We start from the raw sequence: 17108 nt of genomic DNA, 5'->3' as shown, positions 1-17108 counted from the left end.
AGCCTTTCTTACTGTAGATATAAACTTTATGCTCTCTGAATCAACGTGTACGGCTTAAAAATGCATACAGCTTAAAAATGTGCTTATAATACAGGGTGGGCCATTTATATGGATACACCTTAATAAAATGGGAATGGTTGGTGATTTTAACATCCTGTTTGTAGCACATTAGTGTTTATGAGGGGGCAAACTTTTCAGGATGGGTGGTGACCATGTTGGCCATCTTGGATCCAACTTTTGTTTTTCCAATACTAAGAGGGTCACATCAAAGTTCCTAAAAGCAAAGAAATTCAAGGTGCTTCAGGATTGGCCAGTCCAGTCACAAAACATGAACATTATTAAGCATGTTTGGGGTAAGATAAAGGAGGAGGCACTGAAGATTAATCCAAAAAATCTTGATGAACTCTGGGAGCCCTGCAAGAACAATTTCTATGCCATTTCAGATGACTTTATTAATAAGGTATTTGAGTCTGGAGATGTATGGATGCAGTCCTCCAAGCTCATGGAAGTCATGCACAATATTAATTCTTTTTCTACTGCACCATGACTTTATATACTTTACTGTACATTATTTGTGTTAAGTGACAAAACTTTTGTCTGAGGAAAGTCAGACTTTACTGTCCTAATTTTAAAAGACATGATCACATTTTATTTTAGTAAAATAAGCATAATCTGGAGGCCTTTGCCTTTCATATACCAAATGATTGACTGATCGACTATTGATGATTCGATAGAAGTCAAGTTTTTATTTGCTGTTTCTAAAACTTAGAAAAGCGGCAAGACTTTTGTCTGGTAGTGTCAGGCCCGGATTAAGAATTCAGAGGCCCCTGGGCACAATGTCTTGTAACCCCCCTACCTGGCCGCACCCTTGTAGTTGAATTAAAAAATAAGATTAATATAATATTTTTAAAATTAAATTAATTTATAATGTATTGCCCACATTTTTAAATAAATTATATACAGAACATTTATTTCTAGTCTACAAAGTTTTAACTTATTTTTAAAGCATATAAAGCATACAAAAAATACTAATACAACTGATTAATGGATTTTACAGTTTTTTACAATGACTATGACACTTTTTTCAATACATTTAACAAGTTTGCTAAACTCTTAACGCAGCAACACACCTAAAATACACAATTGGCAAAACAGTTAATTTCATGCTCAAAATCACACATTATAAACTAAACCTCTAAACTACTTTTCAAAATACAATAATAAACAAACACACTACACCATGTCTAACAAAACACTGCAAACATGTTTCAAAATGAAATTATTGTTCAAAACACAAACACATGTTCTCTTCCAACATAAACATTCAGTCAATCAGAACACACTGACAATAAAAACACTATCATCAGCTGACATTACAGAAACTCTATTAGTTTATGTGTCAGCTCTGCCCTTATATTTGAAGTCTCGTTACAGTTTTGTTTCGTTGGGTTAAGTAATTGCATGCATTTTCTTTCTTTTACTGCAAAAATTCTATATAAAACGAAGAAAAAAAATTGCTTAATAAAATTTACAGTTTATGTAAAAAAAAATACAGACACAGAATTGCTGCAGTACAGACTTTTTTTTGAAGAAGGACATCACTGCAAACAGAAAAAGCACCACAATTATAATAAAATAACAAAGTAATCTTCTATTCTGCCCGGTCTTTTGCCACATGTTCTCATCCACATTATACTTGATATCTTCTGTGGCCCGGCACGGTAACTGTGGCCCTTTGGCCTATTATGTTTTTCCTACGGCGACATCCCCAGCTTTGTCAACATTGAAAATTTCATGTGGTACTTGATTGGCCTCTAACTTCATGACTCTCTGAAAGTAATTAGACACAGTGTATGCAAATGCTGTACTGTATATCTACTGTATATACTAATGAACTCCAGGTTTAAAGAATAGTTTACTGCAAAACACACTGTGTATAGTACAGTAATGACTGTATTGCATAATCTTACATGGACGTATTGGTGACAGAGTTCTTTGATGCGCTCACTGTTCCTTTCAAAAACCTCAAGAGTCCTCTATTAGAACATATGATCATGTGATTGGAAAAACCAAAACAAGACATGAGTGTGCTTTCTAGATGGGAATCAGCTGTCATATATATATATATATATATATATATATATATGAGAGACTCATATTGCAGTTATATATATATATATATATATATATATATATATATATATATATATATATATATTTATATTTATTTATTTTTTCAGTTGCCAATGAGAAACAGCATATTGCGGTTATATATATATATATATATATATATATATATATATATATATATATATATATATATATATATATATATATAAATTCATTTATTTATTTATATAACCGCAATATGCTGTTTCTCATTGGCAATTGAATAAAATACAGGGAATATATTTGTGTTTCAATTCACAATTAGAACAGCTGTTCACTTTGACTTTATCCTATATAATTTCTGTTTAGAACATGGTGTTATCTGTTCTGACATACTGTGTTAAAGCATTTGTAAATTTGACTGTAAAATTACATTGTTTTGTTCTTGGTTGTGCTTGTGTGTAAAAGAAGTTAAAGCATTTTAAACTTGTGTTAACTGGATGCATTTTGTGTCAAAACAACAAGAAATGTGTTAATTGTATAGCCCACGAAGACGGATGTTGTGCTAACTGTGTTAAGAGTTTAGGAAACCTGTTAAATGTATTGATAAAAGTTTCATAGCAATTGTAAAAAACTGTAATATACTTGTTCAAGTTCACTAAAGCAGTGCTAAAATTTATATTTAAGGGTATTTTTAATGTATAACTTCTACAAACTTATAATCCATATTATTTGAATATCCAGTTCTATGAATAAGTTCTTCAGCACTTAATCATTGTTGCTCTTATAGTTGTGTAAATTGCTTCCTTGTCCTCATTTGTAAGTCGCTTTGGATAAAAGCGTCTGCTAAATGACTAAATGCAATTGTAAATGAAAATCTGAGTCCTCCATAAGACACACACTTATTAATGATTCCTACCTGTCTTTCTCATGATAAAGAGTAGGCAAAATCTGTAATGTAGTGGGGAAAAAAAGAAGAACGTGTATATCAGACGCTGGATTCGAACCGGCTTCATGATTGATCACATCAAAACATGTTGCCATGTGCTTTACAAGCTACGCCACTCACACTACTATCTGTAGCACTCTTGAGTTATGTTGTCTCTGTCAATTAAGCTCAACTAACTGGTTGAGTGTTGGGCAAGCTACTTAAAAATGTAGTGAGCTAATCTATTAGCTACTCTGCTTAAAATGTAGCTTAACTACGCTAAAAGCTACCCCCTGGAAAATGTAGCAAGCTAAGCTAAAAGCTACTTGTCAAAGGTAGCTTAGCTACATCTAAGGTATTTTTACAATTTTCTTTTTTAATTCGATGCAACTTAAATCCAAGTCAATCATATCTTAGTGATCAATAAAACGGTCAATGAAACATATGAGGCATTATAGTTCAGTTCAGTTATTTACAGTAAGTAATATGCAGTACTAAACAGAAACACATTATAGTATATAACAGCTAAAACATTATATAAACATTACATATATATACTATTTTTTTTTTTTTTAGCACAACATGAGAAATTAAGTTATTGCATTGTAACATGTACTTCTTGAGGTATGGCCACAAGGAATCCTGCTTCAGAAATAACTCCTTTCCCTCAGTCATCTTTCCATCATGCAAGTTTCACCAGAGGTGGCAGTAACGCACCAAAAACTTTGTTGTCGAACACCGTAAAACCAAAAGAAGAAGACGAAGAAATCGTAATTCCCGCCATCATATGGATTTACTTTCATCAGCTAGACACCGGCCTCACAGCTTTGTGAATGTCATTGGCGTCATCCGCGATCTGTAAATGTAGCTTGCGTGGTCGCTACTGCGCTACTTGACTAATAAAATAGCTTTGCTACCGAAAAGCTATTTGATTTAGAAAGTAACGACGTTACTGCTAAGCTACTAAGAAATGTAGTTAAGCTAGTAGCGTCACTATTTGTAGCGACGGAACTGCCCAACACTGCTTATGCGCTATTTGCACTTAGCCTAAATAGACACTACAAAATCGGTATTTCCCCCCCCCTCGCAGGGGCCCCAAGTGAGCATTGGCCCCTAGACCTGTGCCCATAATGCCCATTGGTTAATCCAGCCCTGGGTAGTGTACACACACACACGCACACACACACACACTGGATTAACTTAATACATTTACATCTCTCAGTTGTTTTTAATTAAATTATTAGAAATTTGATGACATTTACAATACTTTATATGGCTGTAGTTCTTTTTCCATTTAAAGCTGTAAACTACACGTCTTGTACCAATCAGAATAAAACATTCAACAGCTCTCAAAAATAAAGATTGTGTAATGCCTTTGAACATAGCTTATTCTCTCACAATTTAGAATCACAACTATCCATTTTATAGCCTTAAAAACATCTGTTGAAAACATACATCAAAAAACGATGATTTGTTGATTTAACAGAGGGTGCAGAAAGCACTTGAAAACGAATGCCGAGAAACCCAAATGTTTCATGCAAAGCTGCTGCAAATAGCCTAGGTTCACGCTGGCGAATAAACATTAACCAAACATCATCTGCAGCGGCTGACCATGAGTTATAATAGTGCTGGACGGTCAGTAGCTGCCAACAGTAAGGCCACCAAAGGTCCAGATTTCACTCACCACACCAACCAATGTATTTCCTGTTCCTTCACTAAACACACCGAGGTCAAGGATCAGCTCTTATGTAAAGCTCTCTATAAAAGAACATTGGCATTGTTGCCGCATTTTGAGGCTTGGTGTCTGGTCTGGATAAAAATATGACAGGTCTTCAGCTATGATGGCCATCATTACCGTGACGGCTCGGTAAAAGATGTGAAACATTAAATGGGACGCAGATGTTCCCGGTTAGTCCTAGTTTAAATCTTGCGGCAGAAGTGTTACGACGGTTTCATAAACAGGAACCACTTGAGTCTTTGATTGGCACTGTGTGAGGTAATGTCCCAAGAAACTACAACCAATAGAGGCTGATATTAACAAAACAGCGGCTGACTTTGTTCTCCTTTAACATCAACCCTATAATTCTTCATCCCTCCATCTTTCTCTCTCTCTGTTCTGCCTATGATCGTTCATGGCTAACTATGGGATTGTTTATGCATCCCTTCTGTATTAAATTTTCCTGCCTGGCATCACAGCGAATCCTCATTCCTGGCATGCTGTGCTAATAATAGTGCAAAAAGTCCACATACCTTGTTGTTACTCTTAAGAACTATTTGCACTCGTTACCATTAGTACATAGTTTAGTTCACTTTTTGGTGTATTGTTTATATATATATATATATATATATATATATATATATATATATATATATATATATATATATATATATACATACACATACAGTTGAAGTCAGAATTATTAGCCCCCCCTTTGATTTTCTTTCTTTTTTAAATATTTCTCAAATGATGTTTAACAGGGCAAAGAAATTTTCACAGTACGTCTGATAATGTTTTTTCTTCTAGATAAAGTCTTATTTATTTTTTTCGGCAAGAATAAAAGCAGTTTTTAATTTTTTAAACATCATTTTAAGGACAAAATTATTAGCCCCTTTAAGCTATTTTCTTTTGCGATTGTCCAACAAACCATCATTATACAATAACTTGCCTAATTACCCTAATCTGCCTAGTTGACCTAATTAACCTAGTTAAGCCTTAAAATGTCACTTTAAGCTGTATAGAAGTGCCTTAAAAATATCTAGTAACATATTATTTACTGGCATCATGGCAAAGATAAAATAAATCAGTTATTAGAGATGAGTTAAACATCATAAAACTATTATGTTTAGAAATGTGTTGAAAAAAATCTTCCCTCAGTTAAACAGATTTGGGAAAATCTGAATTGGGGGAAAAAATAAACAGGGGGGCGAATAATTCAGAGGGGCTAATAATTCTGACTTAAACTCTCTCTCTCTCTCCCTCACTTAATAATTCTACAAGCTACAATGTAAAAAAAACGCTAGGTCCCACACAATTCCTTTATGTTGTCCCAACACTAATCGATTAAGGTAACTTATTTTTTTTTCCAAATGGACTGAACATAAAACAATTAATTGTCATTAAAAATAAGAAAAACTCAGTAGTAGGTTCAGTAGTAGTTTGTACACGCTGCAAAGACATTTTTATGAGTGTATAGTTCAAGTTTCTTTCAATTTTAGTAGTTAGGGTGCTGTTACTGATTTATTTAGTTCTTCTTACCATCTTTATTTCAATTACAGAAATGTATTTTTACATTTTGAGATTAGGTACGTAAATTTGGTATCTTGACGCAAGCATTCAAAGGTGTCATGAAATTATATATTTTTTCTTTCCTTCAGCCTGCACAATATTTTCAGCTAATTATCCCAAATAGTAACAGGTTTTTATTTTCACAGCCTTGCCTATGCTGTTTTAACCTCTTCACCTTTTGACACATTCAACCAACAACAAAGACGATTTAAAAAAATCACAACATAACACAATTAGTTAGGGTTACCAAGCTGGTGGCTATCATTTACAATGAGTCAAGAGCTGTCACACACACACACACACACACACACACACACACACACACACACACACACACACACACACACACACACACACACACACACACACACACATACACACACATACACACACACACACAGCCGTAAGAGACTTGTGCATGTTTCTGTGGGATCGCCCAGGTTCCTCTTAAGTACTACAGCTGTGTAAGCAGACATATATTGTTTTTAACCCCAGCAGAACTCGACTCCAATTACCATACTCGGCACTGAGCCCAAAACACACTCACACACCCAACCAGGGTGAGTTTTGAAACAAATGTCATGCTTTTTTTTTTCTTCTAAGGAAATGACGGCCGTGATGTCTATCCAAAAACTTTATTGAGGGACATCTGTCTCTGCTTGTAATAGCAGAATCAGATGCAATAACAACACAGCTGAGCTTTAATAAATAATTAAAGTGTAAAGCAGATGCAAAAAAAAGCCAAAAAACAAAGCTTAGCTTATCTAGAAATGAATAAAAAATAATTTATTTATTCTCAAGTCATTCTGAACCCATAAAACTTGAATTCATATTTTGCACACAAATAAAGATATTTTAGTAAAATCTGAGATTCCTGTTCCTAACCCATTCAGTTGAAGTCAAAATTATCAGCCCCTCTTTGATTTTTTTTTTTCTTTTTTAAATATTTCCCAAATTATGTTTAACAGAGCAAGGAAATTTCCACAGTATGTCTGATAATATTTTTTCTTCTGGAGATAGTCTTATTTGTTTATTTCGGCTAGAATAAAAGCAGTTTTTAATTTTTTAAAATCCATTTTAAGGTCAAAATTATTAGCCCCTTTCAGCTATATTTTTTCGATAGTCTACAGAACAAACCATCATTATACAATGATTTGCCTAATTGCTCTCACCTGCCTAGTTAACCTAATTAACCCAGTTAAGTCTTTTAATTTCACTTTAAGCTGTATAGAAGTGTCTTGAAAAAAATCTAGTAAAATATTATTTACTGTCAGCATGGCAAAGATAAAATAAATCAGTTATATGAGTTAATAAAACTACAAATTTACAAATGTGTTGAAAAAACTCTTCTTTTCAATAAACAGAAATTGGAAAAAAAATAAACAGGTGGGCTAATAATTCTTGCTTCAACTGTATGTCCTGTCCCACAATCCATGTGAATCAAAGGCTCTAATTGAGGTCTTCTGAAGAGATATTATTGCTTTACATAATTACCAGACTTCATTTTGGCTCACATTGGGGGAAAAAAACATGGTTAATTGAACACTGTTAACAGCAGGGGTTCTCAAACTTCAATAAAAAAATATATTAAAAAAAGTATATATAATAAAAAAAAAATCATTCACAGATTTAAGCCTGGTTTATACTTCTGCGTCAAGTGACCGGCGTAACCCACGGCGCAGGCAACGCGCGTGGCTGTGCATTTTTACTTCTGCGGGCTGTCTCTGTTGGTCTGCATTAACACTTCCGAAACGCTAGTTGGCAGTGAGGTGTAAATGTTCCTCTGTGTCGAGTTTCTTCGCTGCTTTTTTCTTTTCCTGAACACTTCCGAGATGTACAAGTGGCTCAAACTCGCTCATTTTGAGGCTGGAACCGGCGGACGTGCAGCAACTTTAACTATGTGGTAATCACAAAACAAAACTTTCCATCCGGAGCTCCTTCACGGGACTCCACACTTGTAAACAATCGCTACATTGGGTTCGCGCCATTCGCACAGCTCTCGGTCCCGCCCCGACTCGTCAGCGCTTCCAAGCCGACCAATCACAGAGCTTGCGCTACGTGTTGTTGCGACGTGTAGTTACATTTTTTGAGAGGTGCACGTCAGTGACGCCGACGGCCACAGTGAGGGGCTATGCATCAGCGCCGTAGCATACGCCGGTGTTTGACTCAGAAGTATAAATCAGCCTTTAAAGAGAACCACAGGTCAACAGGGAGATTGCAAAATACCAGCTTTAGCTTTAAATTGGACTGACTGAATATCTGCTATTAAACATCTACTATTCAAAATATATAGACAAATGTAAAATACAGCAAAACACCCTAAATCTCTTGAAACTCGTCGATGGCGGTTGAGTTTGTAGCTGGGTATTATTAGGAGATCACTGACAGGAAAAGTGAATAGCTCCGCTGGAGCGCTTCTGAAGCTTATATGTAAGTTTATTTTACATTCGATGGCAGAAACACCACTAAGCCTCCTGTATGGTTGCACGACCATTATAAAACACTCACAGGACAGTAATTTGGACAACTATGCTTTTATATTAAATAGTTCACACAAAAATACACAAAGAAAGACTTTCACTTTCACTTCACGCATAGTTTGTGAATGAATAGCCTTATGTGAACTAGCTGCAGATGGGATCATGAGGCTGTTTTTGCACTAAGTTTGAAGTAATCAATCAGAGAGCAGGAGAAAGACCATTATTTTGATAATTTTAATACAGCATATTAACAATGAAATCCAAAAATTATACTATAATATTGAGAGTTCATTTCACAGCCCACCTGCAGAATTGAGATTCATTCTAGTGTGTCACATGACACATTTGAGCTTCTGCAAGAACCAATACGCTTATTTCACGCAGTCGCCATTTTAAAGAACCAATGGAGGGAAGAAACCCGAAAGTATAGGACCAGCACTGTAAACATTGCAGTAACATGCTGTGGACTATAAGCCTCCGGCTGTTGCTGAGATTTCAAAATGCAGAAATGGTGTAAACATCACTTTTATATCATTTAGTAAGTTTACTTTATCTCTTTAAGAGTAATATGCTCAAGTGTCCTCCTAGGCTTCAGTTCATAGCACTAGTTAAACACCTTGGGGACGCTTTCCTGCTTTAGCCTTAGTAACCCGGTGAGTGATAAAACACTGCAGTTCTCTGTAGCACACCCTCGTGTTGTCTCTAATAGTGTTGTCCCGGTACTGAAGTTTTAAAAACGTCCATTTCCCGCTAACATTCAAGCGCCGCTGAGCGCGTTCATAAACAGCACTGATTTACCATAGTATTTACCAGTGCTCATCAGTTTACCGCTCTTCACCCATTGCAAACACAGATACACAGATACTGGAGCACGAAGCAGCTGTAAAGATCAGTCGAGTCATCAAGCAGATCGCTCGTCTGTGTTTGTACTCGATAAACAGTGGAGGGTGAACTGATGACCTTCTCGGCCAATCGCAGTCATTTCTGTTGAGCACGTGAACACAATGGCAAATCAGCGCTGTTTTAAGAAAGCCATCAACAGTGCCTTAAATTTTAGCGGGAAATTGACGGTTTTCCTTTTAATTCAATATCGTGAAAAGTCTAATATAGTAAAAGAATCAGTTCATTAACTCCAGTTTGATAAATGGCATCTGAAACGTGTGTTTGGGAAAGAAAATGTTAGCTAACTAGTGCCATTTTCCTTAACTTAGCTAAAATTGAGCTCTGATATCCCTTTTTATTTTCACCAATCATTCAGAACGAACCTTCGGGTCACTCGGAAGATGGTGAAATGATAAATTTCTGTCACTTTCTCTTCGCTGGTAAGATATACAGCCAGGTACACAACGTTCCTATGTAACTCCCAACGATACTTCTGGGTTTCTTCCCACCGCAGCCTCGATTTCACTTTTAAAAATGGCCTCTGCGTGAAATCAGTCTATAGGTTTATTTTTGCATGTTTTGCATTACATTTATGGTCACTGGAAAAAATTTTATATGTGAAAAAAATCTAAATTTAATTTGTTCATAAAACAAAACAATCCTGTCTCATCAAAAGACAGATTACTTCATTCGTTTTGAAGCATCTGAGTTTTGGATTAATTTATTTTATTACTTGTTTCATTCATCTTCTAACACTAGTGAACTTTCAGTTTAAAACAGCATTTTATAATGAAAATGCTCCTTGTCCACACTGGTGTTTTTACTGTATTTCAAACAAATGGTCTTTGTCCCAAGCATGCAGCCTAATTTGCATGATATATGATCATTCACCCTCACAGGGCATTCACATATTTTGCTGGAATTGACATCTGCAGTCTTACGGTTTTCTAATGGTCATATGAGTGGGGATTGATAAATCAGGGAACACAATATTCCAATCAGACCAACCAGGAGGTCCTAGACCAATCAGAGAGTAATTGTGGATAGCCATGCCTCCATTTTCAGAAGTTTGCATTTCAGTCCATCTATACTGAAGCAGATCTAGTGTTTCCAAACTGAGGATGACTGGGTAATGAGGATGACAGTAGTAAACACAACAAAATCTGTATCTGTTTTAAAACAAATATGTGACTTCATTTACCCAGTGGAAATCCTATTTACACTGTTTGAATCATTTCTCCACTATATTGTAAAAAAAAAAAATCCATAAATTAGCAGTTTTCTGCATTTTTTTATTTATTTTTTATTTTTCCCCAGTTATTTATGCATTTGAATTGCTTTGTTGGACCTTGGTCTTTCTTCCAACAACCTTTAACCTTAAAAACTTTAACCTTTTTTACTTAAAAGTAAAAAAAGTGGCTTTTATTAACATTTTTATTAGTTTCACATCATATATTGGTTCACATCATATATAGGTTGGTGTTATATATTCAAAACCCTTGTAATGCCTTACAAAATCCTTGTAATGAACTGCCAACACATCATTTTCTGTTATTTTACACACTTCGTCACCATATAATTATAAGGTTCTATCTGACATTTTAATAAAAATTGAGTTATTGACATATTCTTATTAAATGACTACTTATTTACATTATTTTTAAAAGTTTTTTATTTTATTTTAAAAAGACTTTTTATTTAAACAAAAACAAATGTTACCCACATACTGTTTGCTATGGAATGCAAAAACATCAAGCTAAATATCTTTAAATCATTCAGAATACAGATAGAACCTTATAATTCCAAGGTGACTACATATTTATTTATATTATTTCTTATATGTTATATTGTTTCAAACTACTTAAAAGCCAATAAAGGTGACTGTTAAACTGTAGAGTTGGACTTTCAATATCAAAGTTGACAGAGCAAAGATTGAGGTACAATTCACAACTGTACATAACCATAAACACTTATGGAACACAGTATAAAAACTGTTAATTAACAGATATTTTTGACAGTGCATGTGCCATATAACATACAGGATAATATAATTACATGTGATTTAATTTTGAATTTAGGTGTCACTGTTGTCACATTCACCAGCGATCTAGTCCATGCAGATCGCTGGAGAACTACAAATCTGCAGCAAAAGAACTACAAGATCCAATCACGCACCACTCACACACCTGGCCTAGGTCCTGTCTGATTGCAAACACTCACTGCTGAAGCTGCTCATGAACTGATTACATAGACTATAAAGTCAGCACACAAATACACAGAAGTTGCTGAGTCTTGTTAAAATGTGTGTGACATTACAACATGATTTCCTCTTCTTTCCTTGTCTTGCTGTGTTTTTGACCATCCGCCTGTTATATGACGATGACTCTTGACTTGCCCGTATGCATCTGTTTGCTCCTGTGTTGACTGTTACTTGCCTGATCATTCTGTTTAATAAATCTGCGTTTTGGATCTGCACTCCCTTGTTTAGCATCACCTCACATTACAACTGTTGATTGTCTAGACGCTTCAAATACTAGAGTGCATTTGATTGGTCAGAATATCTGATTAGAAGCTGAAGAGCATAGTGATGTCATGAAAATCGTTGATTTCCATCAGAGGAAGTGGTAAACTGCAAGTAAAAACTGCGTTTTTAATACTACAATTTAATATTATATTTAATATTATATTTCTAATATTATATTCTTAACATAATATTTTATTAATATTAGACTAAACTTATTGATACTATAAAAAAAAAGAATTTTGTTTTCATGGGAAATGTAAGGAGATTTAATTGTGTTAGTCTTTATTCATTCATTTTCCTTCAGCTTAGTCCCATTATTCATCAAGGGTCGACACAGTGGAATGAACTGCTAACTTATCCAGTATGTGCTTTACACAGCAGATGCCCTTCCCACTGGGAAACATCCATACACTAACATTCCCTACTGCCAATTTAGATTTACTGCATGCCTTTGGACTGTGGGGGAAACCGTAGAAGAAACCCACGCTAATATGTGGAGAACTGGCAAACTCCACACAGAAATGCCAAATGATTTAACAGGGACTTGAACCAGTGACCTTCTTGCTGTGAGGTGACAGTACTAACTACTGAGTGTTGGTGATGGGCTTTATTTGGCTTTAATGTAATTGTGTATGATTTTGAAGGGATAGTTCACCAAAACAAAAATTAATCTACTCATCCTTTATTTGTTTCAAACCTTCATGATTTTCTTCTGTTGAACAAAAAAGAAGACATTTTGAAGAAAGCTGAAAAACTGTAACCACTTACTTCCATAGTATTTGTTTGACCTACTATGGAAGTCAATGGTTGCACATTTTCAGCTTTACTTCAAAATATCTACTTTTGTGTCCAACTAAAGAAAAAAACTCATAAAGGTTTATAAGTGGATTTTCATTTTTGGGTGAACTATCTTTAATGATTCAATATGTGTTTTATAGTACATGTAAACTATTAAAACAGGCATCTTAATACTGTGGTAATTTCTCACAGTGTTAGTCCAAAAACACTGGAGTGGATTTAGAGTAAGGTCAGAGGTCTAAAATGGCAATTAAATTATATTACTATGCCATCTCAAGGATTAAAGATTGGAATGCTCTGGCAGTGCCAGGAGTAATTTAGGCCAGGGCATATGTGCCAAAATATGCTGCCTACCACACTGGGAGGGGAGATTGTGTGAGAAAGCTCATTTGTTAAGTGTTGTTTGACTTATTCTGTGTGATCTGTCTGTGAAACAGGCTGTGAAAACTTCCCTTTTCCCCATTTGGGCTTTACAGTCCTGTTGCACTACTTAAATACACAGATCTGGAAACAGACATGAGTGATGCAAGTAAACATTCCTGGTCTGGTGAACTGAATATGAGCTCTCTGATTGGACAATCAAATCTAAGGACTGGAAATGGACTGTTATGCAGTGCATCTTAGCAAACAGAATAATTTAAAATATGTTTATTGGGGTGGTCCACTACGATAGCATATATTAAACTTTAGTTGATGTGTAATGTAGCTGTGTGAACATAAACACATCTCTGAATGTAATATGCACAAAGTTCAACGCAAAAAGATACATTGGCTTTCACAGCGTTAGCTTAGCAAAGCCTACAGCGAACAAAGTTTGGGGACTACAAAAAAATACATCCGGGTTAGTGAGATCAAATACACTTCCGGTTACACACATTCACCACGCGGATACAACGTAGGCAGCAACAGGGTGTGGCCAGTGGTGCTGTAATGTTAGCAGAGAAAGCTAAAATGGTGTCCAAAACACTGCTATTTCCACATAGCTTCTTCTGTTTTCATATTTTGTCACTTCCAAAGGACACGACACAAAAAGAGAAGTGCTTACAATTTAATTTCAGCTATGTTCCAGCCAATTATAAAAAATATATAGCTAGCACTTGACAAAGGACATCTCCTAGTTCAGTGCTGGTTTTGGCTAAAAAATACTTCAAGCTGTGGATTGTGAGCCACAACCTGTAAGTATTTATCTTTGGTAAAATTGATAATTTACATGCATAGTGTCTAGCGTTAATGGTGTGTTGTTGCGAGGATGTAAACATCACTGTAGACATTTCCTCGAGCGGAAATAATGTCTTCTGAATATAATATAATATAATATAATATAATATAATATAATATAATATAATATAATATAATATAATATAATATAATATAATATAATATAATATAATATAAAATAATATAATATAATCAATTTGGGTATTTTGGGTAATATTATTTATGATTTACGATCAGCAAGGCAGCATTTGTTTTATCAAACAATACAGTAAAACACTAATTACTTAACTAATATTTTTTTATGAATTGACTATATTTGAAAATATATATATTAACCCTATAAAGAAAAGTTGCCATTTTTGCAGTCTCGAGAAACAATTCATCTTATTATCAATGTTGAAAAAAAGCTTGTGATGATTATTAATAGTAATATTTGCATTGTTCGTATTAAACTTAATGTTATGTATTTTCATTGTAATTGCATGTTATTGCAGTAATAAGTACACATTCTAAAGTGTGAAAAAGGCAGTACTTTTAGTTGCCTATATTACAAACATAAGCAACACACTTTATTTATTTATTTGTAGACACCATTTCTTTCATTGTATTGAATACAAGTAATGATTCAAACAACATTTGTGAGAATGAAATGTATAAAGATTTAAAAACATATTTCTTTAATATTTTGGGTCTTTTAATATATCACTAAATGATTCTTGCTCTAAATATAATATTGATTGGGTATTATTTGACAAATAAAATGAAGAATCAAATGATCAATTTAATAATTGATGCAAAACAATATATATATTGTTATATATTATACAAATTTTCTTTCTATCAGACTTCTTCTAAGTCTGTTGCTCACATATTTTAGGAATGTCCCTTTGTTAAATCTTTATTGTCTGATGAGAATACTTATAATTGTCCAAAAGGTTTGAGGTGATTTTTTTTTAAGCTATAAACATATTATTTTGGGGTTTTACATGAAAGAAAATCAATTCCTTAATTCAGGTTTTTGTATTAACCCACACTGTAAAACCCAAAAAGTTAAGGTAACTCAAACTGTTTGAGGAAACCAATTGCAACAAACCATTTAAGTTCAAAAACTAATCTTAATGACTACTGTGAACTTAATCTATTTGAGTAAATGAAGCAATTTGAGCACAGTAAAACCTGATAAATGAAGAGAACTCAAACCAACTGAGTACTGTAAAACTCATTAAGTTAAGGCAATTTAAGCCATATTTATTTCTGCATTCATTTGTGTTATTTCATGTGCCCCCCTCACTCCTTTTTTATTTATTTATTTTAATTTTATTATTTTATTATCTTTTTCTTTCTCATTGCCATAACATTGTAATACTGAAACAAATGACAAAATGAGTCATTCTCTTTTTGTGCAAAAAGTAATATTTGCATTGTTTGTGTTACTTAATCGTCTGTATTTTCACTGTAATTGCCTGTTATTGTAATAATAAGTACACATTCTAAAGTGTGGAAAAAGGCAGCATTTCAGTTTTAATAATTGCATATAATATACAATTGAAGTCAGAATTATTAGCCCCCCTGAATTATTAGCACCCCTGTTTATTTTTCCCCAATTTCTGTTTAACTGAGATATTTTTTTCAAAACATTTCTAATCATAATAGTTTTAATAACTTATTTCTAATAACTGATTTATTTTATCTTTGCCATGATGACAGTAAATAATGTTTTACTAGATATTTTTATGATACTTCTATACAGCTTAAAGTGACATTTAAAGGCTTAACTGGTTAATTAAGTTAACTGGGCAGGTTAGAGCAATCATAGGCAAGTTATTGTATGAAGATGGCTTGTTCTGTAAACAAATGGAAAAAAAGAAAAGGTTTAAAGGGGCTAATAATTTGCACTTTAAAATGTTTTTTTTATTATTAAAACTGCTTTTATTCTAGCCAAAATAAAACAAATAAGACTTTCTCCAGAAGAAAAAATATGATCAGATATACTGTGAAAATGTCCTTGCTCTCTTAAACATCATTTAGAAAATATTTTTTTTTAAAATTCAAAGGGGGTTTAATAATTCTGAATTTAACTGTAAACAACACACTTTATTTATTTATTTATTTACTTATTTATTTATTTATTTATTTTTATTTTATTAGATTATTTTAGATCCAATTTTTACAGTGCAAAAATGATTTAGATTTCACGTTTCCCTCATCCTTTATTAAGACAGATTAACATTATACATTTGACCTCGTGGAATTTCATGTTTCATTAACACTGATTACCGAACACGTCATTTCAAAATCCCCTGATGAACTTCGTTTCAAAATCTCACGAATCCTACAAACACCAATAACTCTCTCATCCATCCAGAACTATTACAAAACCAAGAAAATGTTGTCTGTGCTTAAATTGGCAGGATTTGTCTTCAAATCTGCCAAAAACATCATGTGCAACGAACGAATGCCATAAGACAAATTGCAATAATCACAGATAAATGGGCGGAAAAAAAAAGAAAAAAACGCAACTGATGAAATAATTTAACTAACAGGTAATTGCAAAACCGTATTTGGCAACACACAAATACAAACACACACGCTGTGCGTAAATGCAATTGTACGAAATACGATGTAAACATGAAAATCTCTTTACCTTACTCAAAGATCTTGCATCTCTGGTCAAAAGAAGCAGATAAGTTAAAACACTTGCGTAGATCCACATTTTTTTCATCAACTAATCGAAGTCCTGCACAGCTTCCACCTGATGGTATAATTTGGCGTCTCTGAAGGCACCTGTAAGCTCAGTCTGGTATTATGAGTCTAGATCCTCCAGAACACAGGTTTAGGGCTCCATGATTACAGGTCACGCAGAGTTATGAGTGTATGTGTGTG

At 33.9% G+C, this 17108-nt stretch overlaps 1 protein-coding gene across 1 annotated transcript in view; it reads right to left on the bottom strand.

Moving 5' to 3' along the window:
- Nucleotides 1–17108, bottom strand: part of olfml2a (olfactomedin-like 2A) — a 61186-nt gene extending 44078 nt beyond the window's left edge. Inside the window, exon 1 of the mRNA NM_001126472.1 lies at nt 16870–17108. Within this exon, the coding sequence (NP_001119944.1) occupies nt 16870–16947 (78 nt within the window). The 5' untranslated portion in view covers nt 16948–17108. The remainder of the gene's footprint in view (nt 1–16869) is intronic.

The sequence above is a fragment of the Danio rerio genome, chromosome 8 (genome assembly GCF_052040795.2).
Source record: "Danio rerio strain M-AB ecotype USA chromosome 8, GRCz13ab, whole genome shotgun sequence".
In the NCBI taxonomy this organism is placed as follows: Eukaryota; Metazoa; Chordata; class Actinopteri; order Cypriniformes; family Danionidae; genus Danio; species Danio rerio.
Note: the sequence above shows the minus strand (reverse complement) of the source record. Positions and strands in the feature narration are given on the sequence as shown.